This window comes from Lepidochelys kempii, chromosome 10 (assembly GCF_965140265.1).
Source record: "Lepidochelys kempii isolate rLepKem1 chromosome 10, rLepKem1.hap2, whole genome shotgun sequence".
In the NCBI taxonomy this organism is placed as follows: Eukaryota; Metazoa; Chordata; order Testudines; family Cheloniidae; genus Lepidochelys; species Lepidochelys kempii.
In genome coordinates, this window is record NC_133265.1 from 46,812,500 (window position 1) to 46,838,677 (window position 26,178).

The window sequence follows — 26,178 nt, forward strand, 5'->3', positions numbered from 1 at the left end:
ACCTACAGCAGCTGGGTTCTCTCTCCACCTCCAGCACTGCTTTGTAATGCCCAGAGCAACCTCCTCACCATGCGGCCGCACCAGCTCCCAGAAGCAGGGGAAACTCATGGAGGCAATGCCATTGGCTTTCTAACCCGCCCTGCCTGTCCCACTCTGCCTGCTCTGTACCTTGCACAGCTGGGCCACTCTGGAGACATTTAACGGGGCCTCGGGACTCTTGTCCGGATTGTCTTCTTGAAAGAAATAGTAGATCTTGTCATCATGGCGCTCATCTTGCTTGATGACAGTGGCTTTCACAAACTTCGGGTCTGGAATGGAGGAGGAAGAGCCATGAGAATGGGACAGACAAGCAGACATGTCCTAAAAATCTCTCCTAATAGAAGGGCACCTGTGACAACAATCGCCAGGGATTGAACCAGGAACCTCTAGGACTTAAACAAGTGAACTTCTGCATCTGAAGAGCCATGCTACAAAGCCAGGAACTGAAACCGACTCAGATCCTCTATAGATCAGACACAAAGAGAGACCACCCCGACACACTCATCCGTGGCTTACCCCTGTTCCTACACCCTGGTTTAAGGCTCTGGATCTTGCCTTTTGCAGCTTCTTTGAAATGTCAAGGCTTTGGAGTCCAGCTCAGTCGAGTTCCCAGGCTGGTGTGCATGGAAGGAAACCCGTTTCATGGAGACAACTGAGTGCGTAGGGGAAATGCCATGGCATGGAAAGGAGGCCCTGCGGGCTTTGCAGTTGTTTGTGTTTAACCAGGGAAGTCCGGTAACGATGCAAGAGCCCTATTAATACACCTCCCTGGCTCCATGAAGTCAGTTGGAGGGGAGCGTGGAGGCTCATTACTTCGTGTCCCCCGGCACGGAACAGCCTGATTACGTGATGCCCTGGGAGCATCTGCTTTGTTTGCTTCTGCAGGCTCCGTGTTTGCGCTTGACCTGCTGCCATTTTTGGCCCTCATCTGTGAGGGGGATAAAATCCCCTCGCCAGGTGGAAACCCCTGACTCTTCCCTCTGCCAATCCACCAGGGGGCGGGCGGAGGGAGGAACGATGCTTTCCAGATTTGGATTCATTACCAGGCCCCGGCGATAAGAGGAGCAGCCTTTGGGCTCCACCAGGTGTCCATTTGTGGCCAGATGGGCAACTGAAGCGCTCTGCTCGGTTGCCACCAACAGGCAGTGATTGCAGCTGGCGGGCCAATTAAACAGCTGCATTTCCTTCTGGCTTCAAACACGGGACGCTACGTCCGTTTTTCCAGTTCTTTTTACACAGCTACTTCGGTTTCCCCCAACCTCACGCTGGAGGAACGGTTCCTCTGCAGCCACTACCCAGAGCATTTTGCACAGCACTGGCATTTAGTCCCCATCATTACCGGGACAACTTCCCCAGTGCAGCTAAAGCAGAGGTCCTGGGAGTTGCTAGCAATGGCTGGGGCCAAATAACAGGTGGAAGTTGTTTATCACTCCAGGGACGCCTTATTGTTCAGTGCTGCAGAGAGCAGGCCAGTAAATGCTTTGATTTCCTCTGCTCCAGTGTACGGCAGCCTCCCCACGGCTACCTAAGGAGACTGCCTTGCCTGCCATACTCCCACCCCCGGCATGCTGCTGCTGCGCTGGAGGACTTGTCCCCAAGCCACGTACTGACTCTGTGCAATCCCAGAGCAGCAGATAGGACTACAGCAGGGGGCTGAGGATGCAGGACAGCTTGTGGAAAGAGAACAAGGTGGAAACACCCTTACGTCCCAAGATCATCCTCCTGCTGGGATTAGCCTGGCAGGCAGCCCCAGCCCCAGGGGCGCTCTGCCATACTCACTCTGCATCACTGTGTCGCTGGTGTAGAGCTCCCCAGTCCCTCGGACCTGGCGGAAGCGGGGTATTTTCCCATTGTGCTGGTGCAAGCCGATGGTGGAATAGATGTCTTTGCCTGCAAGATGGGAAGGATCGTTTGCAGCCGACTGGTTTTTACTTCTGCCAGGACTTGCCTAGGGAGTATTTTTCCCCTCAAGGGATCTAGCACAGGTGAAAGGAGCTGGGCTGATGACCCTGGAGGGCGGAGCCCCCTCAGACCCGCTGAGCGGGCCTGGCCTGGGTCATGGTGATGCCAGCTCAGCCTGTGTCAGCCCTGGTCTAGCAAAGAGCTCATTCTCCAAGGCCCACTCACGCCGTGGCTTCTAGGCTGGGCCAAGCCCTGCCAGTTGGGGTGGGAGTGGGGGGCTGGCTTTGGATACAGGCACTCGTCCCCTGGGGGCCAGAATCAGCAGCATCACCCCTTAGCTATTCAACAGAGCCATGGAAGCAGCTCTGGTTTCCCAGGGGCAGAAGAAGAGCGGAGGGTTTCAGGGGAGAACGGCATTCACAGTAGCCTTGGACGGGGCATGGGGATGAACTCCCCACTCCACTGCCTTCTCCCCTGGGCATAGGGCTCGGTGGTAAGGGGTAGTGTTGGGGATGGGAGAAAACCAAGGGCCCCCAAGATAGGCAGAACGAAATGTGGCGCCTGGAAGCCCATCACAAGGGCTGAGCCTCTGTGTGCCTGCCTGGGTGAGGAGGATGGGGCCAGGTCCCCTGCGAGAGGGCAAGAGAACCCACCAGCCTCCCTTCTTTGGGCAAGTGGATGAGGTGTTGGCAATGCCAGACTGCCCAGCAGCTTGGGCACTGGGCAAGAGTGATAGGGGAGGGTTTGCAGGGTTACTACCCATCACCATGAACTCTGGCCAGCTTTGGCAGGACAGTCCCAGGCTCCTTCCTCACACTGCTCCAGAGATAGGCTCTAGCCCAGCCCGGAGGTGGCTCACCCTCTCCTGAGGCTTCCTCAGCAGCTCTGATGCTAGAATTAATGGGACTGACCCTGCACTGGGGGCCCACGACATCACCCTGTTCCTGGCTGGAGAGCAGTGCCCACTTCATGCTCATTCCACCTTGAGCTTCTCCCCAGCACGGAGATCTAAGGCCTGTCCTCTGACCAGCACCAGGCCGATTTACAGACCAGCGATGGCATGGCATGGAGACGGCACCATTCCCCCAAAGCCCCTCCCCAACGAGCACGAGCACATAAACAAGGCAAAGCTAAAGACTCTGGGCCAGCCGCCCAACTGGTGGAAATCAGCGTGGCTCTACTGACTTCAGTGTTACACCGGCTGGGGCCTGGCCCTGCGGTGCTACGGGCCGAAGAACAGACACAAGCATTCGGACTTACCATCAACAAGGACCAGGGAGTTCTGGTTAGGCACAAAAGGGGCCAAGCCCTGGGCGGCCTCTCCAACTTTATTCCGATCGGCCTGGGGAGGGCAGAGGGAACAATTAAGAGTCACTGTTGGTAGGAGGGGTTCTGGCACCTTGTTGTATTCTCCCAGCAGGGTAATGCAATCAACATTGGCTCCAAGTCCCTTCTGGAGCAAGAGGAGATTACCTGCCCCCCAGTATTTGGGCCTGGCATGTGCTCTGGCTGCAGGGGGTCCCATGCAGAGCTAGATTGGGTTGGTGCACCAGGAAGCTCAGGAAAGGTGTTTCCTCTGAGTTAAGGCTGTGGGAGGAGGGGTCAGGTCAAGTGTTCCAAGAAGAACTCTGGCATCAAAGCTAACCTGGAGGAACATTTACAGACAAGTGCATTGGCTTGGCTGGTGTTTTCCTGCATTCCCCTTTGCTGTTACTCACTAGAGATAAGTGATCCTTCCTGTCCTCTGCCACGGATCAGATTTCCCAGGCGGGAGCAGAGAGTGGGTTCGGTCATGGACTATTAAACACATAGGCTTTCCCCACATAGGCTTCAAAGCACTTTGCAAAGGAAGGGGAGTGTGATCATCATCATCTGCATTTGACAGATGGGGAAACTGAGGTACAGACAGGCAGAGCAATTTACTCTGGTCATAGTGCAGGTAAGTGGGGACAGAACCACAGGTCCGATGGAGAAGACACTGGACTAAGCATCAGGTGATCCAGGTTCTAGACCTGCTCACCTGCAGGTGACAAACTCCCTGGCTTACCAAGTTCCAGCAGGTGGGCTTGCAGGCATTTGTCCCACATAACAACAGCATGTCGTTGTACTTGCCAATGAAAGTCAGGTAGTTCTTCTTCTCCTCCTGGAAAAGAAAAAGGGGTGCATGAGCCACGGTAGACAGTTTAGTGAATCCCAGTTGCTCCAGGCCCAACCTTAGGAGCCCTGGTAGTACCACTAAGCTGGAGGAGACACCAGGATTTTTCTGGGTATTAAAGCCAGGAGGGACCGTTCCCCATTGTGATCATCTAGGCTGTCCTCCTGGCACAACACAGGCCAGAGAATTTTACTTGGGGAGGGGACTGCAGGATCGGAACACCCTCCAGAGCTCCAGTGTGGGACTCTCAGCCACCCCCACCCCGTAGCATAGAACTGACTCAATCTCCTAATTATACATTCCCCATATTAATGGAATTTGGTGACTCCATATCTCCTGTTCGCCCCCGTCCCGCCAGAACTTCCCACCCCACCCCTGACCCTCAATTCTTCTGACTCATGTTCCCCCTGACTTAAGCCTACATCCTCCACCCCTCTAAGTGCTCATCAAGGTTCCTTTTATGCTGGGTGGCTTAGGAGTCCTACCGCTGAATGGAAAAGGTGCGCTAACAAAGCAGAGGGCTCCTCTGGACTATCTGGAAAACTCCTGATATTTCTCAGAGAGCTAAATCCACCTGGTGAGATCTCCAGACTTATAGACTTACTGGTTTTTGGCAGGCTTCTGTATCATGTGCAGGGAAATCCTCCTAGAGAAAAGGAATAAGCGTGGGTTAGTTCCTGCCCTTGCTGAACAACTGTCTGGAAGTGAATGACGAATGCCGGCAAAGTTCGGTGAACCCATGCGCCACCCACGGGCTGAACTGGCCAGGAAGATGTGGTGGCTGCATGGCTGGGTCAACACAGATAGTCGGCACTTTCCAGATGGTTCCCATGTGGAAGCTACGGGTTGGGAGCACTTGGGAGGCTGGGCCGGTTCAGGGCCATGTCTGGGAGTTTGGGATAAATGGAGGTGGAAGAGGGGCCGCAGGTGGGCAGAGGGCACAGCTGGGGGAACTAGTAGTGGGTTCAGGTCAGGATGCTGTCAGAGGGCTGTCAGGAAGGGCTCAGGTCTCTTGCTGGGGGAAGTGAGTAGGCATCAGTGGCTGGGTGGAGGAGGGAGTGTTAAGAGGGACTGGGGTTTTCAGAGGGTTAACCAGACTGTCCATTTGTATGACAGCAAGAGGGGTGGTGTCTGTGCCTTATCCCTAAGGGGTTAACTTGCCTGGGGGGAGTGGAAGGGCACGGAGACATCATCACCCATGCTTCCACTGCCCAGTCCATGGTATAATTCAGAGCCCAAACCACACTGGCCTCCATCATCAGTGATGTCACTGGCTAGTCTATGTGACATCAGAATCACTAATGCTGAGGTCCAACTCTGGCTGGTCAGCTCCCTGGATAGATTGTGCAGGGTCGTTATCCAGAGGGATTAAAACACAGGGCTGGTTGTTGAGACACTGGCCTTCTCTTCCCAGCTTTGCCCCTGACTTGCTTGAGGAGGCTGGGCAAGTCACTAAGCTGCCCTGTGCCTCTGTTTCCCTAACTGTTCAATGGGGAGAATGCGGCTGAATGACTTCACAGTGAGCTTGGGAGGCTAAGCCATGCACATCTATAAAGCCTCCTTACCGTGTGGTTACTGGAGCTCTCAAAGTCGAAGTAGTAGAGCTTTCCCTCTGCTCCCACCAAGAGAGAGGAATTCCCCTCCTCATGGTAGAGAGTTGTGAGAGTCTCATGCTTGTCCAGCAGAAAGTGTCTCTCCCCTAGAAAACACAGCAAAGAAGAGACTCAGCAGGAGTGTCCATGAATCCAGCAGGGTCGTTGTCTGATTACCAGCCACCCTGCCCCACTGAGGAACAGGAAGTACACACACTGATCTACGCCTCTCAGCTATCAGAGTAACAGCCGTGTTAGTCTGTATTCGCAAAAAGAAAAGGAGTACTTGTGGCACCTTAGAGACTAACCAATTTATTAGAGCATAAGCTTTCGTGAGCTACAGCTCACTTCCTCAGATGCATATCGTGGAAACTGCAGCAGGCTTTATATATACACAGAGAATTGGCACCCTGACAGCAGGATTGTCTGGCTATGTAGACTCCCTCCTCAGGCCCTACGCTACCAGCACTCCCAGCTACCTTCGAGACACCACTGACTTCCTGAGGAAACTTCAATCCATTGGTGATCTTCCTGATAACACCATCCTGGCCACTATGGATGTAGAAGCCCTCTACACCAACATTCCACACAAAGATGGACTACAAGCCGTCAAGAACACTATCCCCGATAATGTCACGGCTAACCTGGTAGCTGAACTTTGTGACTTTGTCCTTACCCATAACTACTTCACATTTGGGGACAATGTATACCTTCAGATCAGCGGCACTGCTATGGGTACCCGCATGGCCCCACAGTATGCCAACATTTTTATGGCTGATTTAGAACAACGCTTCCTCAGCTCTCGTCCCCTAAAGCCCCTACTCTACTTGCGTTATATTGATGACATCTTCATCATCTGGACCCATGGAAAAGAAGCCCTTGAGGAATTCCACCATGATTTCAACAATTTCCATCCCACCACCAACCTCAGCCTGGTCCAGTCCACACAAGAGATCCACTTCCTGGACACTACAGTGCTAATAAACAATGGTCACATAAACACCACCCTATACCGGAAACCTACTGACCGCTATTCCTACCTGCATGCCTCCAGCTTTCACCCTGACCACACCACACGATCCATCGTCTACAGCCAAGCTCTGCGATACAACCGCATTTGCTCCAACCCCTCAGACAGAGACAAACACCTACAAGATCTCTGTCAAGCTTTCTTACAACTACAATACCCACCTGCAGAAGTAAAGAAACAGATTGATAGAGCCAGAAGAGTTCCCAGAAGTTACCTACTACAGGACAGGCCTAACAAAGAAAATAACAGAACGCCACTAGCCGTCACCTTCAGCCCCCAACTAAAACCCCTCCAACGCATTATTAAGGATCTACAACCTATCCTAAAGGATGACCCAACACTCTCACAAATCTTGGGAGACAGGCCAGTCCTTGCCTACAGACAGCCCCGCAACCTGAAGCAAATACTCACCAACAACCACATACCACACAACAGAACCACTAACCCAGGAACTTATCCTTGCAACAAAGCCCGTTGCCAATTGTGCCCACATATCTATTCAGGGGACACCATCACAGGGCCTAATAACATCAGCCACACTATCAGAGGCTCGTTCACCTGCACATCCACCAATGTGATATATGCCATCATGTGCCAGCAATGCCCCTCTGCCATGTACATTGGTCAAACTGGACAGTCTCTACGTAAAAGAATAAATGGACACAAATCAGATGTCAAGAATTATAACATTCATAAACCAGTCGGAGAACACTTCAATCTCTCTGGTCACGCAATCACAGACATGAAGGTCGCTATCTTAAAACAAAACAACTTCAAATCCAGACTCCAGCGAGAAACTGCTGAATTGGAATTCATTTGCAAATTGGATACTATTAATTTAGGCTTAAATAGAGACTGGGAGTGGCTAAGTCATTATGCAAGGTAGCCTGTTTCCTCTTGTTTTTTCCTACCCCCCCCCCAGATGTTCTGGTTTAACTTGGATTTAAACTTGAAGAATGGTCAGTTTGGATGAGCTATTACCAGCAGGAGAGTGAGTTTGTGTGTGTATGGGGGTGGGGGGGATGTGAGAAAACCTGGATTTGTGCAGGAAATAGCCCAACTTGATTGTCATGCACATTGTGTAAAGAGTTGTCACTTTGGATGGGCTATCACCAGCAGGAGAGTGAATTTGTGTGGGGGGGTGGAGGGTGAGAAAACCTGGATTTGTGCTGGAAATGGCCCACCTGATGATCACTTTAGATAAGCTATTACCAGCAGGACAGTGGGGTGGGAGGAGGTATTGGTTCATATTCTCTGTGTATATATAAAGCCTGCTGCAGTTTCCACGATAGGCATCTGAGGAAGTGAGCTGTAGCTCACGAAAGCTTATGCTCTAATAAATTGGTTAGTCTCTAAGGTGCCACAAGTACTCCTTTTCTTTTTGCCTCTCAGCTAGTTACTTTTGCCACACGGTAAACCCAACTGCGGAGACACCCCCCAGATCAAAGAGACCGTCACCATGTGCAGTAATCAGTAACACCACACGTGACGGATGGACCATCAAGTCTGGTACTCAGTGCCTTTCAGAAGGAGGCCCAAATGCCCGATGCACATCCACTTGTGCCATGCTGCACTGGGGGGGTGGACCCACTTCTTACCCTCACTCATCCACCAGCACAAGGCTGGAAAGCTCTCGTCAGCTTCCTCGTAGCAAGTGAAACTGCAGACACTGTGCACATTGGAGCAGCTTCTCACAACTGTCCTGAGCATTTACCAGCCCCTACTCATGTGACATGATAAGACAAGTATCTGGCCCACAAGAAGAAAAATAAATGGCTTTCCCCAAGTCAAGGAGAGCCTGGCCAGGTGGGGGCAGAGCAGGGGTCCGGAAATTGGGGCCCCTGGCTTCTAGTCCTGCCTTTCTGTGCCCCTGCTGCATTGTACCAGAGCCCCAAAGGACATTGAAACAGAGTCTCTGCTACAGAGGGGAGCTAATACAGCCATGAGCAGGGGCCCTGTGTGGGGTGTGCAGCATGTAAAGACACTGTACCATGGAGCAATTCATGTTAGGGGTGGGGCAGGGGTTAATTCGGGTCAGATAAAAGCATTTGAGCTGCTGGGGGCTTAACTCAGCTGTGTCCGCTGGGAGCTAGAGGCCTGAGGAGAACCAGCCACGTCTCCACTTCTGCGTAGCGCGGGTGGGCCGTGCCCGTCTCCTGGCACTGATCATGCTGGCGTGGCTCAGCCTCCAGCACAGAGGGGCCTGAGCCAGACCCCTGCAGTTGGCTGCCCTGGGCGTTGAGGGCTCTCAGAATCCAGCCCCCCTCCAGATCCACAACATTTTGCAGGCAGCTGGTGTCTAGCACAGGCCAAACCCCCAGATGGGGGTGGGGGGAATCCAGATCCAAATGCAGGGGCTCAAATCTCTCTCTACCTACCACACCAATAGCCACTCTCACTACCACCCACACACTGGTGTCTGCCAGCTGATGCCTCCCACTCCTGGCTCAGCCATAAACAAGAAGAGAGCTAGAGAAACAAGGCAGAGAGACACAGGAAGGGCAGGGAGGATCCTGATGCCCTTACAGGACGTGGTAGAAGGGAGGGGTTGGGAATATTTGATGCAGGAGGGCAGCAGATGAGAGTGGTTTGTCACTGACTGCAAAGCAGCCAGGTTATTGCTCTTCTTCCCAGACACCGCTAATTGCTAATTGCGCTGTGCATCTGACCCTTCTGTGTGCAGAACAGGGAAGAGGATTACACAGCTGCCGAGAAACTGGGGGAGGAACAGATGAGATTACAAGGCTGCAGCCCTCCCAGGCAGACAGGAACAACATGCCCGACAGCCAGCATCCAGCCTTGAAGCTGCCTGCCAGTGTTGCAGAATCATACACTGCTCCCCCTACAGCAGCTCACAGCTGAGGACCTCAGAGTGCCAGGTAAACAAATTAACCAAGACTCACAAACCTGGGAACTAGGTCGCCCCGTTTTGCAGATAGACTCAGGCAGATCAAGCAGCAACAGGACCTTCCGCGCAGCAAGTCAGTGGAAGAGGGAGGAACAGCCCCTGCTGTCCTTACAGGCTGCATGCACGAGCCCACACGGTTCCATTTTGCTGCGCTCCCACGGCTCTTCCCCACCCAAGATCTAGCAGGTCAGAGGCAGCATGAGCTAGGTCAGGCCTTACACTGCTGAGTTCTACTGCTGACACCACCAGTGGCCAGGCACGTGCTCTCCAGCATTGGGGAACGAACACCACCTCTGAAAAATCAGACAGCTGTTCCACGGCCTGAGGGGAGCCCCTCCTACTCCCTGTGCCTCATGAGGCTAATAAAACTCACTAGAGGGGAGGTGGTCTGGGGAATGGTGTCTACAAAGTGCAGTGAACTGATCAAGCCCCGTCCCAGTGGTGAGGAGGATTGCTATTTATTCTTCGCTTACGCAGCAGTGCACCGAGGGTCATTAGTGCAACAGCTGAGCTGCGGCGAAGATCCCTTCCCTGGGGAGGCTGTAGTGCGACTGCGTTGGTTCCAGGACGGGGAATCCTCATTGCCAAGTCGACCTGTGAGAATCACCCACCCTGGGATTCGTTAGGTTCTGCTCCAGCTGGGCTGGGCTTTGAGGGAAGCTCTGGGCTTCTTCCTCTCCCCGGGGCAAGGGCCCTCTCCGTTGATTCTCATGTCACAGCTGAGTTCTCTAGCAGAGTTCTCCTCCCACATCTCCCTTTGGTGCCTGACTCTGCAGGCCTGGAGCCACAACCGGAGCAGAGAGACCTGCGAACTCAGCCTCCAAGTGGGGGTGATGTCCCTGGGCAGTGCAGCTGCATCTGTGCCCCCTAGGGGGTATCTATAATATAGTGTAAAACAGGGGCATGCGCTAGTCGGATCCCTCCACCGTAGCCACATCACTCGGATCGCGAACTGCAGGCTGGCCACAAGACTTAGCGGGGAGCTAAACGGCAGCCTTGATGAAGAACGTAAAGCCCTGGGCTGCCATCAGAAGCGGTATTCCCCGCTGGCACACCAACGAGTGCAATGCATGACTTGTGCCCGCCCCCCGATTTGCAGCTGGTTGCTACAGGCCAGAGCCTTCCTTGGCTGGGCTGGTACACTCTCCTGCTTGCTAGTGAGACATCTCCCTGCTCTCCGCTCTTCTCCTTCCTCTATTGCAGTGTAGCTGCTCCTTTCTGCTGTAAGCTTCCTCCCAAGGGTGCCCTGCCACTAGTAGCGAACGTGAGGATCCTAGTTTTTCCCTAGACTGGGGGCAGGGGCTGTATCACCATCTTCTCTATTAAGAGCCAGGCACACTTAAGTTGCTGTGTCCAGACTATTCAGAGATCTGTCATTGTTCTGACTGTCTCTTACCCTGGCCATCTCGCTGCCCTGGTTTACACTTGGGCCTGCATCTCTTTACCTAGGTTGCGGGCTAGAATCCCAGCCTAGAAAAAGCCCGACGTGTGCAGCCGTGTGGGAAGTCTGCACTGGGGCTGCCTGTGCTTTTCCCGACAGAGGGTCTGCTGACACCACAAGAGCAAGCCCGCCTCGCTCAGTGAAGGCAGCTGAGAGAGGGTGACACCAGTCTGGCGGAGACCCTGGGTACATACTCCGATCGCTAGCCCAGACTGCGCTGTCTTCACCGCTAGCATTACCCAGGTTAGCTGGACTCAAGCTGGCTCGGGAGGCTAGCCCGGAACCAGACGTTGCTGCAGAGACAGACTAGCTGTTGGGTCTTTTACGCCAGCAGGAGGTTCACTTTCAGCCCCAGCGAGCCCATTCTTTCCTGCTGAGAAGGATCAATCAGCGGTGCGCATTGAGCCTCAAGTACAGGAGGAGGGAGCGGGGGAGAGTCTGCAGCCCACATGAGCCAAGGGGAAAAAAGCCCCTGAGCAAGGAAATAAATCTCCGTCACGTGCCTCTTGATTGACAGAGTCAATGCGCAGGGTGGGCAAAGAGCAGGCTGCACACGACCGAGCTTCCTGCCAGGCGCCTTCAGCCACGGCGCAGGCTGCCTGCCTGTCTGGCACAGCTGCTGTACTCAGCAAGTCAGAGGGTGCCTTGATTGTTCTGGTGGCTGCATTGTCTTCTCTGTGCCTCCTCCTTACAAGCAGCAGCACCTGGGATTCCAGCATGGGAGCTTCCTCCCAACAGTGTCCAGCTGGGACGCTGCATTGTGAACTTCCTCCCAGCAGTGCCCGGTCAATGCAGAGTGAGCACCTCCCTGGTCTGACCATGTTAGCGTGGACCAAGACTCCACCAGTGGCTTGTCAGTGCCAGACCCCAGCAGTGTGAGCTTCACCACATCACTGCCCATTTGACTGTAGGCCCGGCCCTATTGTAAAGCCCGTACTGGATCCCACGCATCACCTACTGAGGCAGCGTTGTACCTTCAGGTCACTACGCGCTGTGCCATGATGCTGCGACGCGACATGGCCAGGTTACCCCTCCTCCCTGCAAACAGAGGGCTCACCTCACCTCACCCTGCAGGCTAAGCTTGCAGGAGGCAGGACAGAACCATGAGAATGGGTGCACGATCCTTGTATATCCACAGCGGCCTGTATCGTCGTACCCCAGCCCCCTCACTCTACATCTTCACCAGAGGGGTTAAATTCCTTCCACTCAGCGCAACTCTCTGTGGCTGCGCTTATCACCGCTTACTGTCAGCCGGTTTGGTCAACTGCAAGTCACTTCCAGGAAGCTCACTGCCCACCACATCCAGATGGAAAATACAGCAAACCTCAAGCATGTAGTGTTGTGCAAGTCAGTTACAATCACAAAAGGCTTTTGGGGAAGAGATCAGGGCAGCCCTGATATAGTGCTAGAAAGTACCATCCCTTTACGGCTTGGGAGAGAACGGTACATGGGGTTGCCTGCACACAATGCTCTTACAAATGTAGCCTGCTTGCTGACATGACCTGATTGGGTCTCCTCCAGGATCTGTCCTCTGCAATCCCACAGTGCTCTTTGCCAGAGCACTGTCTGTCTCGTGTCCTGGGTGGCTTGCAGGCCAAGCTGTTACTTGGTTGATCCCTTTCTTGCAGATCCAACAACTTGGGCATGTTCAAAGTGTTGGGCCCATGTTCACTGCTGAATCTTCACCAGATTGAAGACAGATAGAGACACTGAAGCACAGGGAGGTGAAGTGACTTGCCCAAGGTCAACCAGTGACTCAGTGGCAGAGCCTGGATTAGAACCAGAAGTCCTGACTCCTGGCCAGTGCTGGGCAAATACTGCACAAAAGTGTGTCCATGTCTTTCTTAAAGTGTGGTGCCCATAACAGCAACCTCAACTGGCTATATCAAGGCAATAACCTTGGCTCCCCTAGGGTTTTACATCACAGTAGTTATGGCCATGTAAAATCCACATGCCTTTTTGCAGGGAAGACATAGCCTAGTGCCTGGATAACTAAAGAGCAACCCACTGATCTTATGCTACCAGCATACTCTAGCTCTTACTTGGGGGTCCAGTGACCTTTTTCCCTCTTGTGTAACATTGGTCTTCGTCCTACGTTCAACAGCTGACCTAGGGAAACACATGCTGCCTTCAGACTTCCATTTCCCTTATGCAGCACCAGGCTGCTCACTTTATTCCTGCGGATTTCAGTTTGGCTTTTTGCAGTGTGGGCGTTTCGGGAGACTGGGTTTAGTTGAGCTCAGCCATGCTCCAGAGCTCTGCTCAGACCCAAGCTTACACAGAAGCTAATGACTTGTTTCTCTTTGAGCGGCTACAACAAAAACAATCATTTTGCTGGTGCCAGAGCAGTAGTTGTTTTTCTTTCTGTCAGATGCTTCAAAAGGGAGGGATGAATGGTGGAACTCAAAATACACAGGCTTGCCAAATGCCATAAGTGCTTGACTTGCTGCTTTGTTTGGACTCATCTGCTAACCAGGGTTGAACCTGTCTGGTGCTTGGATGGGAGAACTCCAAGAAGAGCCCAGGTCCCGGTACTCTTCTCTCTGAATTGGCACGACCCCCAGTGCTCCCAGAAGTGCGGTGCTGGAAGTGCTGCCCTTTGACGGATTCCCCGTGTGACCTTGGGCATTGATTTCAATGCCTCAATACATTTAAGGATTTGGGTGTGCCTCAGTTTCCCCCTCTGCACAATGGGGCTAGTAGTTCTGCCCTGCCACACAGAGGTATTGTGAGGATAAATATATTAAAGACTGTGAGGTGATCACATGCCACAGTAACTGAGGCCATATAAATAGACTAGATTTAAAGCCCAAGGCTTGCCCACTGGTGGGGATTTAAAGATCTCATGGCACTTTGGTGCAAAAAGGGGTGCTACCCACAATATCCTGGCCAAATTCTAACTTGATAAGCTGCATTCTGTATTCCTGTTGGGGTTCCATTTTAACTCTAGCTGTGAGAATTTACTAGGATGCTATGGCAACCATGATCCACTCCCAGAGGTGGGTTTCAGAGTAGCAGCCCTGTTAGTCTGCATCCGCAAAAAGAAAAGGAGGATTTTTGGCACCTTAGAGACTAACAAATTTATTTGAGCATAAGCTTTCGTGAGCTACAGCTCACTTCATCGGATGCATGCCAGAGGGGCTGCATGTCAGAGGTAGGCGAGTTGATCCCCACTCATGCAGTCTGTAAACGCGCTGGGATCCTTCTGGGTGAAAGGTGTCAGGTTGTTCTTCGATTAAGAAACCCAAACCCTCTCCAAGCCATGCTCTGCTTTTCCATGCACAGCCCCAGACTGGCATTTTCAGTGTCTGGTAGGAGAATCACCCCATGTGCATTCTTGATCTCCATTTCAGTGGAGGGGGAAAAAAAAAGTCGCAGTTCCCAGAAGAAGACTGACCCCTCCAATGAGACAATGCCATGAGGAAGGAGGCTTCCCACCCACCCTCCAAATTCCCATCAACTCGCTCTGAGCTTTTCCATGACATTTTATCTGGGTCACACAAAAGCCCCAGCCAGCTGAAGAATCAATGGAGCAATTGTCATTTCAGATGCTAAACTGAGTGGGAGAATGCATACAAGAAAGGAGAGCTTTGTGCTTTGCAGGGAAAGCAGCCGGATCAATTACTGGCAGATACCAGGACCTGGGCACAGCAGAAGAATACGGGGCAGAGAGAGAGATAACAATATGTCCCACAGGAAAGTCGGGCAGGTGGGGGTAACGGAGAAGCAGATAAGGAGAAAGAAGGTGCTCTCATAGGAAAATGCCTCCCGTAATTAACTAACAAGAAGCGACCCATCCAAAGAGCAAATGCTACTTCTCCCAACTACTAAGGGAGCTTGCAAACATGGTCAGTTGCACAGCAAGGGAACCAAGAAACAGACTAGCTTCCATCACCTGGGGCTGTTCATGTTATTCAGCTAAGCTGAAGGGCACCACAACTGATCTTCAGTCTCAGTCAGCTGTCCTTGCACACCACATAGTAGGAATAAGCACATTTGTTCTTTTACTTATGGGGAAGTGAGGAGGTGAATGGCCTCCTGGTACAAATGGCCCAAGTTCAGTGGGGAGTTGCCTTGATCTGCCCCTTCCAGGCACTGCAGTGTCTGGCACGCAGGAATGTAGGACTGGTCCATCCAGTCTGGTATCCTGCCTCCAGCACTGACCAGAACCTGCTCCTTCACAGGAAGATAAGCCCCTCTTTCACCATGCCCCCACACTGCACCTGGCCAATTGTTCAATGCTCCAGCCAGATTTGGGGATGGGGAGGGAGATTTCTTTCCGGACTCCCCACCCCCCGCCTCCCCCCTCCCCAAATGTAACCAGTTTATGCTTCGAAGCCAGAGCCAGTGTGGTCTAGTGCAGTGGTTCTCGAAGCCGGTCCGCTGATTCTTCAGGGAAAGCCCCTGACAGGGCGGGCCGGCTTGTTTACCTGCAGTGTCCGCAGGGTCGGCCGATCGTGGCTCCCACTAGCCGTGGTTCGCCGCTCCAGGCCAATGGGGGCTGCAGGACGGACGGCCAGCACATCCCTCGGCCCGCGTCGCTTCCTGCAGCCCGTATTGTCCCGGAGCGGCGAACCGCAGCCAGTGGGAGCCGTGATCGGCCGAACCTGTGGACGTGGCAGGTAAACAAACCGGTCCGGCTGGCCAGGGGCTTTCCCTGAACAGGCAGCGGACAGAGAACCACTGGTCTAGTGGATTCGGTCTGCTGGTCTCATGAGCTTAGGAGTTCAGAGTAATCAAGTTCTACTGCTGGCTCACCGGTGGTTTGAGCAAATCACTCCTCACTTCTGTACATCAGGGGCTGTAAAAGAGGGATATTAGCTACCTGCCCCCTGGATTTCAGGAGAATATAGTGGCTAATGTGTGTAGAGGCTGTCAATGCTCCTATATGCGAAGGCTTTAGTATTAGTGCCCGACTACAAATATCACCAGGCATTAGTACAAGTATTAGTGAGTCGTTAATTCATTAGTGCTTAAGAGCCTCGGTTGGAAGTTCCTATTATGGCTCAGATACGGTCGGTTAGCAGGACTCCCCAGTCCTCTATTTCTGTTCTTCTCTTTTTAAAAATAAAAAAGAATCATTAACATCCTGGAAACCCCTTCAAAGGGGAAAAGTACAGAGGGGCCAATTCAGGGAAATAGACCTCAGTAGGGGGAATCCCTTCTCATTTCCATGTAAAAAGCACACAACCCCCTGAAAACTAAAAGAGGTCAGCTGCTCTATTTATGGTACTTATCCAGCTACCATTGCAGTAGTATCGGATACGTCACAACACAGGCTGTGCTATTATCCCCATTGCCTCAATTCTCCATCAATGCAGAGTGAGACTCAAGGATGGGCCCAGGGTCACACAGCAAGGGTGTTGCACTAACCATAGATGCATCCTTCCTCCCCAGCATGCCCATGGGTCTATGGCAACGACAGCAGGGTATTTGCTCTGGCACGAGGCCGTGTTCTGCTTGCATTACACTGCAGACAAGTTACCAAGGGAGAGGTCAACTCACTGCTGTCATCAGCGGTGTAGCTACTGGCAGGCAGGGTGAGCGAGGGCGGCAAGTGAGGAGTAGCCGCCCGTGATCAAAGGAGAAGGGAAACACATGATGTTTTCATGTGCTCAGTCACAGGCTTCCTGGCAGTTTCCTGATGAGTGGGAGCCTGTCCCAAGGACTGATCAGACGTGGCTCGCTGTTCAAAGCAGCTCACTTAGTCACTGGCCAGGGGGACTAGAGATCTCTGCTCAGCTGGACCTGGTCCTGCTGCTGTATCCACCCAATTGTGTGCTAAGTTCCAGTCAGACCCAACTGACAGCACAAGCCGCACTGAGGACATGATCCAAAGGCAATGGGCCTGCACAGGTGGCACGGATGGCAGGTATAATCCGGCCTGCAGACCCCATATTGTCCAACTTGGCTCTCAGATTCCAGGAGTCTGTAGAGCGGGCAGGTTAAAAAAAAAAAAAAAAGTCTCCTCTTTACTTGTGATCTGGTTTGATGTGATCGGGGTCACAGAGAGGCAACAGGGACAAGCCCCCTCCCGCCCCACTTCCTCTACAATGCTGTTCTTACAGAGTCACTGGTTGGCATAAACCCGACCTTCCTGTGGAGCCGGCCTGGTGACAACAGAATGGATTCACCCCTCCCCAGAGACAAGAACAGGCCAGGATCTGGTTGTTGGGGGGCAGGGAGGGAAGTCTCCCAACACAGGTACTGGGTCTCAAGGCCCAAGAAGAGGGGATGTGGCAGGGGGAAACTGGGAATGGGAGGGGGCAGGCTGGTGTCACAGCCCAGCGGCAGCTGGGGATCGGCTGCTGTAATTTTGGCCCTTGGAACAGACCAGGAAAGGGAGGGGTCAGGATGGTTTAAAGTCACCATGGTCCCACCCTGCTGGGCTGGGTCTGTGTGCACAGTGATGCAGCGCACCATCAGCCCTCCCACATTTCCTTGTAGCCCAGGGTAGCAGGAAGGGTTAATGTCAGTCTCCCCCATAGACTTTAAGGGACCATCATGATCATCTAGTCTGAGCTCCTGAATATCACAGCCACAGACTTTCACACCCCCACTCCTGTAATAGACCCCTAACCTCTGACTGAAGGCCTCAAATCATGATTTAAAGACTTCAAGTTAGAGAATCCACCACTGACAAGTTTAAACGTGCAAGTGGCCCGTGGCCCATGCTGCAGAGGAAAGTGAAAAACCCCCATGGTCTCTGGGGAGAAATTCCTTCCTGACCCCAAATATTGCGATCAGTTAGACTCTCATGAGACTAGACTCTCACAATGACCTAGCCCCCAGGCCGGATTGAGCAAACTGGTTTTTTTGGTTGCTGGCTTCTTCACTTCAGAAAGCACCCAAGGCTGGTCTGTCTCATGGCTCCTCCCCAGTCCCATCACTTCTATGGGGGAAGGCCACTGGGACCTGTCTTCCTCTTGATTCTCTTCTCAGCATCTTGGGCCTTCCCACGCTCCCCCAACCCCTAGTAGAAATGGGTCATGGAGCTGGTTTGAAGTCCAAAGGGTCCCAGAGGGATTTCAGTTGGCTTCCATCTCTCTGGTCAGGGATTGACCTGGGGTCCTCTTGAGCTAAAGAGCCAAACTCTCAGTGGGCTGGACACAGGAGACCTGTCACACTCTGGCCTGTGGCTGCACCTCCCTGCCAACACCAGTTCATATGCCTGGTGAGAGCCAGTAACCCTTCACCCTGGGGTGCTACACAGCCACACAGCCAAGCAGAGGCAGGGAGAAGGCACCGGGACCACTGGAGCTATGGGTTTGTTTGCCCTGGAGTCTGGGAGTTCCTTGCCTTCAACCTTGTGATAAAGTGCTGTGAATGGAGTGAGGCTGAGGAGAGTTTGTGGAGTTCTTGGTCCTCTGGTCCCCGAGTGGACATTGCAGGGGGAACCTAAGCATGGAAGGGACCTCGGGGTAGGAGCATCCTCTAGTTCTCTGCGAAAGGGCATCAAAATTATCCCCATTTTACATATGGGGAAGCTGAGGAACAGAGGGCTCTATTCCTTGGGCAAGTCGCTTCTCTCCTCTGTTCCTCAGCGTCCCCGCCCATCACATCCTAGTGCTCCATCCAATAGACTGCACTGTCTCTGCCCTTCCATACGGTGAGCCTGGTGTCTTTGCTCACAGTGTCACGTCTCTGCCCAGGCTACAAAAGAGGTGGGATTTGTCAACACCCCATGTGCAGAGGCTGTAGGCACTGAACTAAGGGGTTCATTTGCTCTCCCTTCCCACTGAACAAGGAGGGATTGTGGTCTCCCACATCACCCGCTGCTGCCCGGGTGGTGACGCTGGTATGTCAAGGCCATTGTGTATCAGGACCCCTTTGTCCTGCACTGTGTGTCATTACTCCAGCTAAGGGCAGCACCATGATGGCGCTTGTATCATTTCAAGGCTATGCTCCCTGCTGAATGATAAACTGTAACGCCCAGAAAGACGGTGTGTGCCAGGTAGGATGTGCAGAGAAGATAGACTCTAATGGCCAACATTTCACACAGCAAGATCCTGCTCTGCCTAAGACTGGAAAGAGGGGAGAAAGAACTCAGCTAGAGAGGAGAAATAGCTGCTCTCTGACACTTCCATAGGGGGCTGTACAAAAATCCCAATTATTGTTACTCAGCAGTGCCCAGAGGTGGTAGGTGCTGCCGGCCTTGATCCGGCTATTGAGGGCAGACCCCAGGGTCTGTGGGAAACCCCACTGAAATCAAAAAGTTCTGCGTGGATGCGCCTGTATGGATGCTATTGCAGGATCAGGGCCCTAGAACAGGGGTGGGCAAACTTTTTGGCCCGAGGGCCACATTCTGGGTGGGGAAATTGCTTGCAGGGCCGGGGGTTGGGCTGTTGGGGCGGAGTGCAGGGTATGGGAGGGGGTACGGTATGCAGGAAGGAGCTCAGGGCAAGGGGCTCAGGGCAGGGAGTTGGGGTGCAGGAGGGGTTCAGGCTCCAGCCTGGCGCTGCTTACCTAGAATGGCTCCAGGATGGTAGAAGCGCACACCGAGGCCAGGGTAGGCTCCCTGCCTGCCTGCCCTGGCCCCTCGCCACTCTGGGAAGTGGCCACACTACATCCCTGCGGCCCCTGGGGGAGGTGGGGGGCAAGAGGGCTCCCACATTTCCCTCCCCTGTACCTCGTTCCTGGCCAATGGGAGCTTTGGGGGAGGTACCCTCAGGCAAGAGCAGCGTGCGGAGCTCTCTGCCCCGCCACCCTGGGGGCTGCAGGGACGTGGTGTGTCTGCTTCCCGGAGCGGAGCCCACAGCAGTGGCAATCCCGCAGGCTGGATCCAAAGCCCCGAGGGGCCGGAGTTTGCCCACCCCGCCCTAGAGGGAGACACGGTACCTGCCCTCCAAAGCTTATCTCAGACAAACAGGATACGTACGGAGAAGACAGTACTCAAGTACTGACATCTGGGGATGGGGTTGTCTTATGACGACATAAATCCTGACTTTCCATAAGTGTTCTTTATCTGCCTGACCCAATTGCCCTTCAGGCTAGCCATGCAGAAGGGCTGATTTCTTGTGTGTGCTGCTAATGATCAGATGAGCTCTTACACATCTAGCCCTACATCAGCGAGGCTGTGCGGCCACAAAACCCATTGGTTCTGAACAATTTGCTTCATGGGCTGTATCTTTATCGCCCCAGGACATAAGGGAGGCAAATGTCTGAATCCTGCCAAGCTACGGCCTAGGCACAGAGAACAATGAGGAAAAAAGAAAAAAAAAAATCACATGCAATTAGACAAGCTAGGATAACATAAGAACGGCCATACTGGGTCAGATCAATGGTCCAGCTAGCCCAGTATCCGGTCTTCAGACAGTGGCCAATACCAGGTGCTTCAGAAGGAATGAACAGAACAGGTAACATCAAGTGATCCATCCCCCGTCATCCACTTCCAGCTTCTGGCAGTCAGAGGGTTAGGGACACTCAGAGCATGGGGTTGCATCCCTGTCCTTCCTGGCTAATAGCCATTGATGGACCTGTTCTCCATGAACTTCTTTTTGGAACCCTGTTATAGTTTTGGCCTTCACAACATCCGCTAGCAATGAGTTCCACAGGCTGACTGCGTGTTGTGTGAAGAAATACTTCCTTTTGTTTGTTTTAAACTTGCTGCCTATTAAATTCATTCAGTGACCCCTAGTTCTTGTGTTATGCAAAGGAATAAATGAATAAAGGAAATGTTACTTTCTGCACACCAGTCAACATCTATCATATCCCCATTTAATAGTCTCTTTTCCAAGTTGAAAAGTCCCAGTCTTTCTAATCTCTCCCTGTATGGAAGCGGTTCCATACCCCTCATCATTCAGGTATAAAAAGCAATCAGCCTTCATAATTCTGCTTCAGGATGCTAGCTAAGGAGTGACTGCCTGGGGCTGGGAGGACTCTTCCATCAAAGGCATGTTGTTGCAAAATTCTCCCTAGTGGGGACTGATATACACCATCCTCTGAAACTGGCTAGTGGGCTAGATGGACCATCAGTCATGGCAAATCTCATGCCCCTCCTGTGTAACCACAAAGCTGAGCAGAGAGGCAATTTCATTTTGGGGAGGATTTCAGTATTTTGAAATCTGGTTTATTCTGACTCTACATTACAACCAAACATTTCGAAACCCTCTGCAAAAGGGAAGGAGCTGCGCAACCTGCAAGTCCTCGACCCCATGGCAAGCTGCTGGATGGGCTGCCCCCAAGCCACGGGCCCTGGAAGACTGGGGAGCCTGGGAACTTCTGGAAACCTGCCTGGCAGGTGGCGAGCATGCTGGGGTTCTGTCAGAACTGTATCAAAATCAGACCATCGCTGTGGAATTTGCCAAATCAGAACAAAATAAGTTTCAGTGGGATTTTTGTGACCAGCTCTGTAGAATTGTTCTGATTGGAGAGAATTAGGTTTAGAATTAAGCCATATACAGAGCAGCATCATTTATAAGAACACAGGAAATGACTCACCAGGACAAGCCAATGGGCCCTGAGCTCTGGTATCCTGTCAGATAGGGGCTAATACTGGATATTTCAGAATATACAACAATGACCCAGTGCCCTAATGATGCCCCTAATTGTGACAGACTATACTATCCTTCTTGACTCCAGCTGGGAAATCAGCTTAGAAGCATGAGCATCAATAACCCTGGTAATACTCGATCTTCCATGCTCAAGGGATGCACAGCAACATGTCTCTATAGTGTGCAGTGAGTATATTGCAAAGGCAGCAGCCATTACTGGCCTGATATTCAAAGCTGCCGAGCAAACCTGAGTGGGGGTTGCGAGCATCTGTCCCCTTTGATAATCAAGCCACGTGCACTCTGCTTGTTTTTAATTAGTCCATATTTCTATTCCAGTAGTTCCCAGAGGCCCCCCAATCAAGATCAGGGTCCTGTTATGCTAGAGGCTGGATAGCAGAATTCACATACAGCCCTGGATCTGCACGAATCAGTTTCAATGGAAGAGGAGACCAGTGGCGTGGGATGCCAGTTTAAGTAATATAGCCCCAGCTCTGATAGAAAAGGCACCAGGACCTTTAGCTTCCATCTAGACAGCCATTGCCAGAGGCAGGGAGATGAAACCTCCTGGCAGTTTTACCATGGTGTGACCCACCTAGCATCATGAGTGGGTGGGTGCAGTGGGTGCCACTTTAAGTCCTATTGCGGGACATCAGGCCCTGCAGGGAGAGCGCTCCCACCTGAGTCTCAATCCCTTTCTGCTCTGCTCCCTCACAAGCACATTTACTGTGTCCTGTAGCTCCTGGTTTTATTCTTTCCTGGACTCAATGCAAGGGAAGGAAGGAAGGAAGGAAACACTTCAGGAAAAATCAGAGGCATCTTGGCTTCACGCTTCTGGATAAGAATCCTGTGGAAAGGGCTGTGCTGGGGCTTGAAAGCCCACAGAAACCAGAGGGTGAATCTATGGCGGGCTTCTGAGCTCTGACAACTCATCTAGTGCTGGGGAATTTTTAAAAATAAAAAAAAACAAACAACCTAGGAACTATTTTTACAATAATAATAAAAATAATCCCAAGGAAAAAAAGAGATCACGACAGAGCAGGGATTTGGGAATTCTGTGGGTGTCCCCACTGTGGCAGGAACCCTCATAAGTTTCCCACAACACAGACGGATCAGAGTCTTACATCCCTTCTGTGGTGCCAGGTTACATACAGCTAAGCCCCTGCACCGGGAATGAGGTCAGAGGTACCAAGTACATCCTGTATTCCATGGTTTGAGCCAACATTTTAGTAAGACTATTGCTGATCTATAAACAGAGTGGAGCCGTGAAGAGGGCAGACTCAACCCACTTCAACTGGAAATGGCTCAGTACAGCCGAGATATGGGCTGGGGGAAAGCAGCCTCGGGATTCTGGCCAGCACCAACACAGTGCTTTGCCAGCACAGTCCATCTGCGGACCTATCCCTTGAACTTTAACAGGAAACTAAGTACGAAGCCATTTTAGACATCCTCAAACCTCAAATAAGGAAACACAGCGGTTCAGCTGGTGCCCGTCGATGACATGCAGAGCAGGTTCTTTCCTGCTGCTGTTTCCCTATTTTCCCCCCTACAAAGTAAATCTGAGAGATCGTTACAATTTACAGATGCACACCCTCTCATTGGAAATTTACAAGGGTTCCTGCCACAGTGGGGACCCCCACAGAATTCCCAAATCCCTGCTCAGTCATAATCTGTCTCATTTTAAAAATAATTTTGAGGAAATAATTCCTAGGGTTATTTTTAAAAATTCCCCAACTCTGGAGTGGTCAGAGCTCAGAAGCCCACCCTAGGTTGGTCCTCCATCCCCTTCAGTTTATGAGGGCTTTAGAGCCGCAGGACAGTACTTTCCCAAGGATTCTTATTCAGAAGCATGAAGACAAGGTGTGAAGTCCTGGGACGCCCCAATCTTGCCAGTGAAGGTGGGTGGGGGTCTTCCCCTCCACAGCCATCTCATCTGGAAATTCAGTTCATCATTGCTTTTGCTCTTTACTTCCATAGTTACCCGAGTACTTCCTAATCTGTAATGTATTGTCACAAACACCCCTGGGACCGGGAGGCTGGGCTCGGCTATTATCCCCACTGTATAGATGGGGAAACAGTCACGGATCAGCTCAGTGACTCGCTGAAGGTCACACAGGGTGGCTGTGGCAGAGCAGGGAGTTGAACACAAGCAAGTGCTCCCTCTCCTTGGCACCTCTCTGCTGTTCTTATTTCTCTCTAACTGAATCGGAGCAAATTAAGGCTGGGGTTTGCAAAGGAGCAGGGAGCAGCCCAGCCCCCCCAGCAAATGGCAATGGGACTGGAACGTTGAACTCCCAGCAGTATAGCCACGAGAAGATCTCAAAGCACCTTCCAGCAATGAGTAGGGATTCTTAACCCTTCTTTTCCAGATGGGGAAACAGAGGCACAAGGTGGTGAAGGCGACTTGTCCAAGGTCCATCACTGATTCAGTGCCACAGCTGAGACCTGACCCCAGCTGGCCTGAACCCCAGCTACATGCTCCGAGCACCAGGGCGAACTTACTCTCTGCTGAGGCCAAGCATGTGGGGACTATAGATCAGTAAAGCCCCAAACACAAAATGACCAATTATCAAATGCTGGGCATGGCTGTCACCTTGTCTCTCGTTTATTGCTGAAGGGGGTTAGTAGATAGTCGAGCAGGAGTTCTGCACCTCCGAGACTCAGCATGTGTCCAGTAGTTGCTCGTTGAATAAGAAAAAAGGCCGGGGTCAATAAGGTAGGAGGGAGGGGACATCTCTCCCTGTCTCTCAGACACACAAACTCTCCCTGTCCCAGAGCTGCAGCTCAAGCAGTTTCCTGCTCCCAGCCATGGCACGGTCCCGACAGGGCCAGAGACACTCTAGGGCACTCGGATTTATCCTTCCTGCTCTCCACTGCTCAGATTCTTTGCCGCTGCCAGTTGGTTATCATGAGGCCCTTCCCAGAAATCATAACAGTGGCATCTGTGTTTATCCTCCCTGTCTGGGAGTCTAAATATAAAGAGCTGGTGACTGGATGTAGGGATGTTTATTTCTGTCAACTTCTGTCTGCAGTTTTTAAAAGCTGTGCGTCAGCCCCCCCACGTCCTCCCAGGAAGGGAGAGAGGATGAAACCCGACGGCTGCGCCTTTGCCCGAGGGAGTCAGGGAAGCTTGTGACACATGAAGAGCATTGGCTAATCAGTGTCTGAGACATAACAATGTGCTGCCAATATTGTAACTGGAGGCTCCCAAAGGAGCATTTCTCAGAAGCGTCCCAGGGCGGGTGTGCGGCAGGGATGAGGGTACAGCTCTGAGCCCTGAGGAGAAGCCCTCCTTAGCGGGGCTGGTTAGTGATACCTAGAGAGGGTGGGACCCCAGCAGAGGTGGAGGGGATCCAGCTCAGCCCCTTCTTCAGCCTGGTAATGGCAAATTTAACTCAGGGCCTCTCCATGGAATCAGGGACCTTGCCATGGCAAATCAGTCATTTAAATTTAGAAAAGAGGTGGACACATTGGAGAGAGTGCAGAGGAGAGCCACAGAAAGGATCAAGGGTTTAGAAAACCTGACCTAGGAGGGAAAAGTTTAAAAAGCAGAGCATGTTTAATCTTGGGAAAGAGACTGGGGGGAGACCTGATAATCTTCAGAAACGTTACAGGCTGCTATAAAGAGGACAGCGCTCGATTGTTCTCCATGTCCACTGAAGGTAGGACAAGGAGTAATGGGTTGAATCTGTAGCAAGGTTTAGGTTAGATATTAGGAAACATTTTCTAACTCTAAGGGTTGTTAAGCTCTGGAACAGGTTTCCAAGGGAGGTTGTGAAATCCCCCTCATTGGAGGTTTTTAAGAACATGTCGGACAATCACCTATCAGGGCTGGTCTAGGTTTACTTGGCCCTGCCTCAGTGCAGGGAGCTAGACTTGGTGACCTCTCTCAGCCCTACCTTTCAATCATGCTAGGATTTACATAGTGCTTTTCATCCCCAAAGCGCTTCATGGACTATGGCTGAAAGGTTCAAAGGTGCCCAAATCTCATGGGGTTTCAGGGAGATTTGGGGGTGTGGCAAGCCCAGCCTCCATACGCAACTGCTCTGAAACACAGACACTTCTAGGACAAAGGGCAGCAGCCAGAGACAGACCGTGAGAAAACCACTGCTCTAAACAGACACGCCAGGCACAAGGGAGATAAAAGGGGCTTCTCATAAGTATGCAGCATTTTACTGTCTGATCTACCCAATGATCCTTGCTCCTCCAAAAAGGGCTGGGGGAATTGTACCCATGCAGACCAGACAGGACCTCAGCTTTGAAGGTCTCATGCCAGACTCCAGTAAACTACCTGGAATGGAAGAGCCGAGAGGACCTTGGCCTCACCCAGATTTGAAGAGTTGGTGCTAAGGAGACTTATTTTTATCCTAGACCATCAATTTTTGAACCTCTCTGCAGTATGGACAGGGGAGCCAAAGGTCAGCCAGAGGTTGCGAGCAGGCTGCTGTGCACATTGCGGAGTAATAGCTCCCTGCGCCGGGGCAGGGCCAAGTAAACCTAGACCAGCCCTGGCAGGAGATTGTCCGACCTGTTCTTAAAAACCTCCAATGAGGGGGATTTCACAACCTCCCCTTGGAAGCCTGTTCCAGAGCTTAACCATCCTTTGAGTTAGAAAGGAGGA

The 26,178-nt window shown here is 52.2% G+C and overlaps 1 protein-coding gene across 2 annotated transcripts in view; it reads right to left on the reverse strand.

Annotated features, from left to right (window-relative positions):
* The window catches only part of SEMA7A (semaphorin 7A (JohnMiltonHagen blood group)), a 73,085-nt gene that overhangs the window by 13,942 nt on the left and 32,965 nt on the right, over window positions 1-26,178 (reverse strand). For both annotated transcript variants that reach the window (XM_073363260.1, XM_073363261.1), the window contains exons 3-8: window positions 5,662-5,795; window positions 4,701-4,742; window positions 3,989-4,084; window positions 3,202-3,283; window positions 1,819-1,929; window positions 169-308 (exon numbers count right to left, since the gene is read on the reverse strand). In XM_073363260.1, the coding sequence (XP_073219361.1) occupies window positions 169-308; window positions 1,819-1,929; window positions 3,202-3,283; window positions 3,989-4,084; window positions 4,701-4,742; window positions 5,662-5,795 (605 nt within the window). The remainder of the gene's footprint in view (window positions 1-168; window positions 309-1,818; window positions 1,930-3,201; window positions 3,284-3,988; window positions 4,085-4,700; window positions 4,743-5,661; window positions 5,796-26,178) is intronic.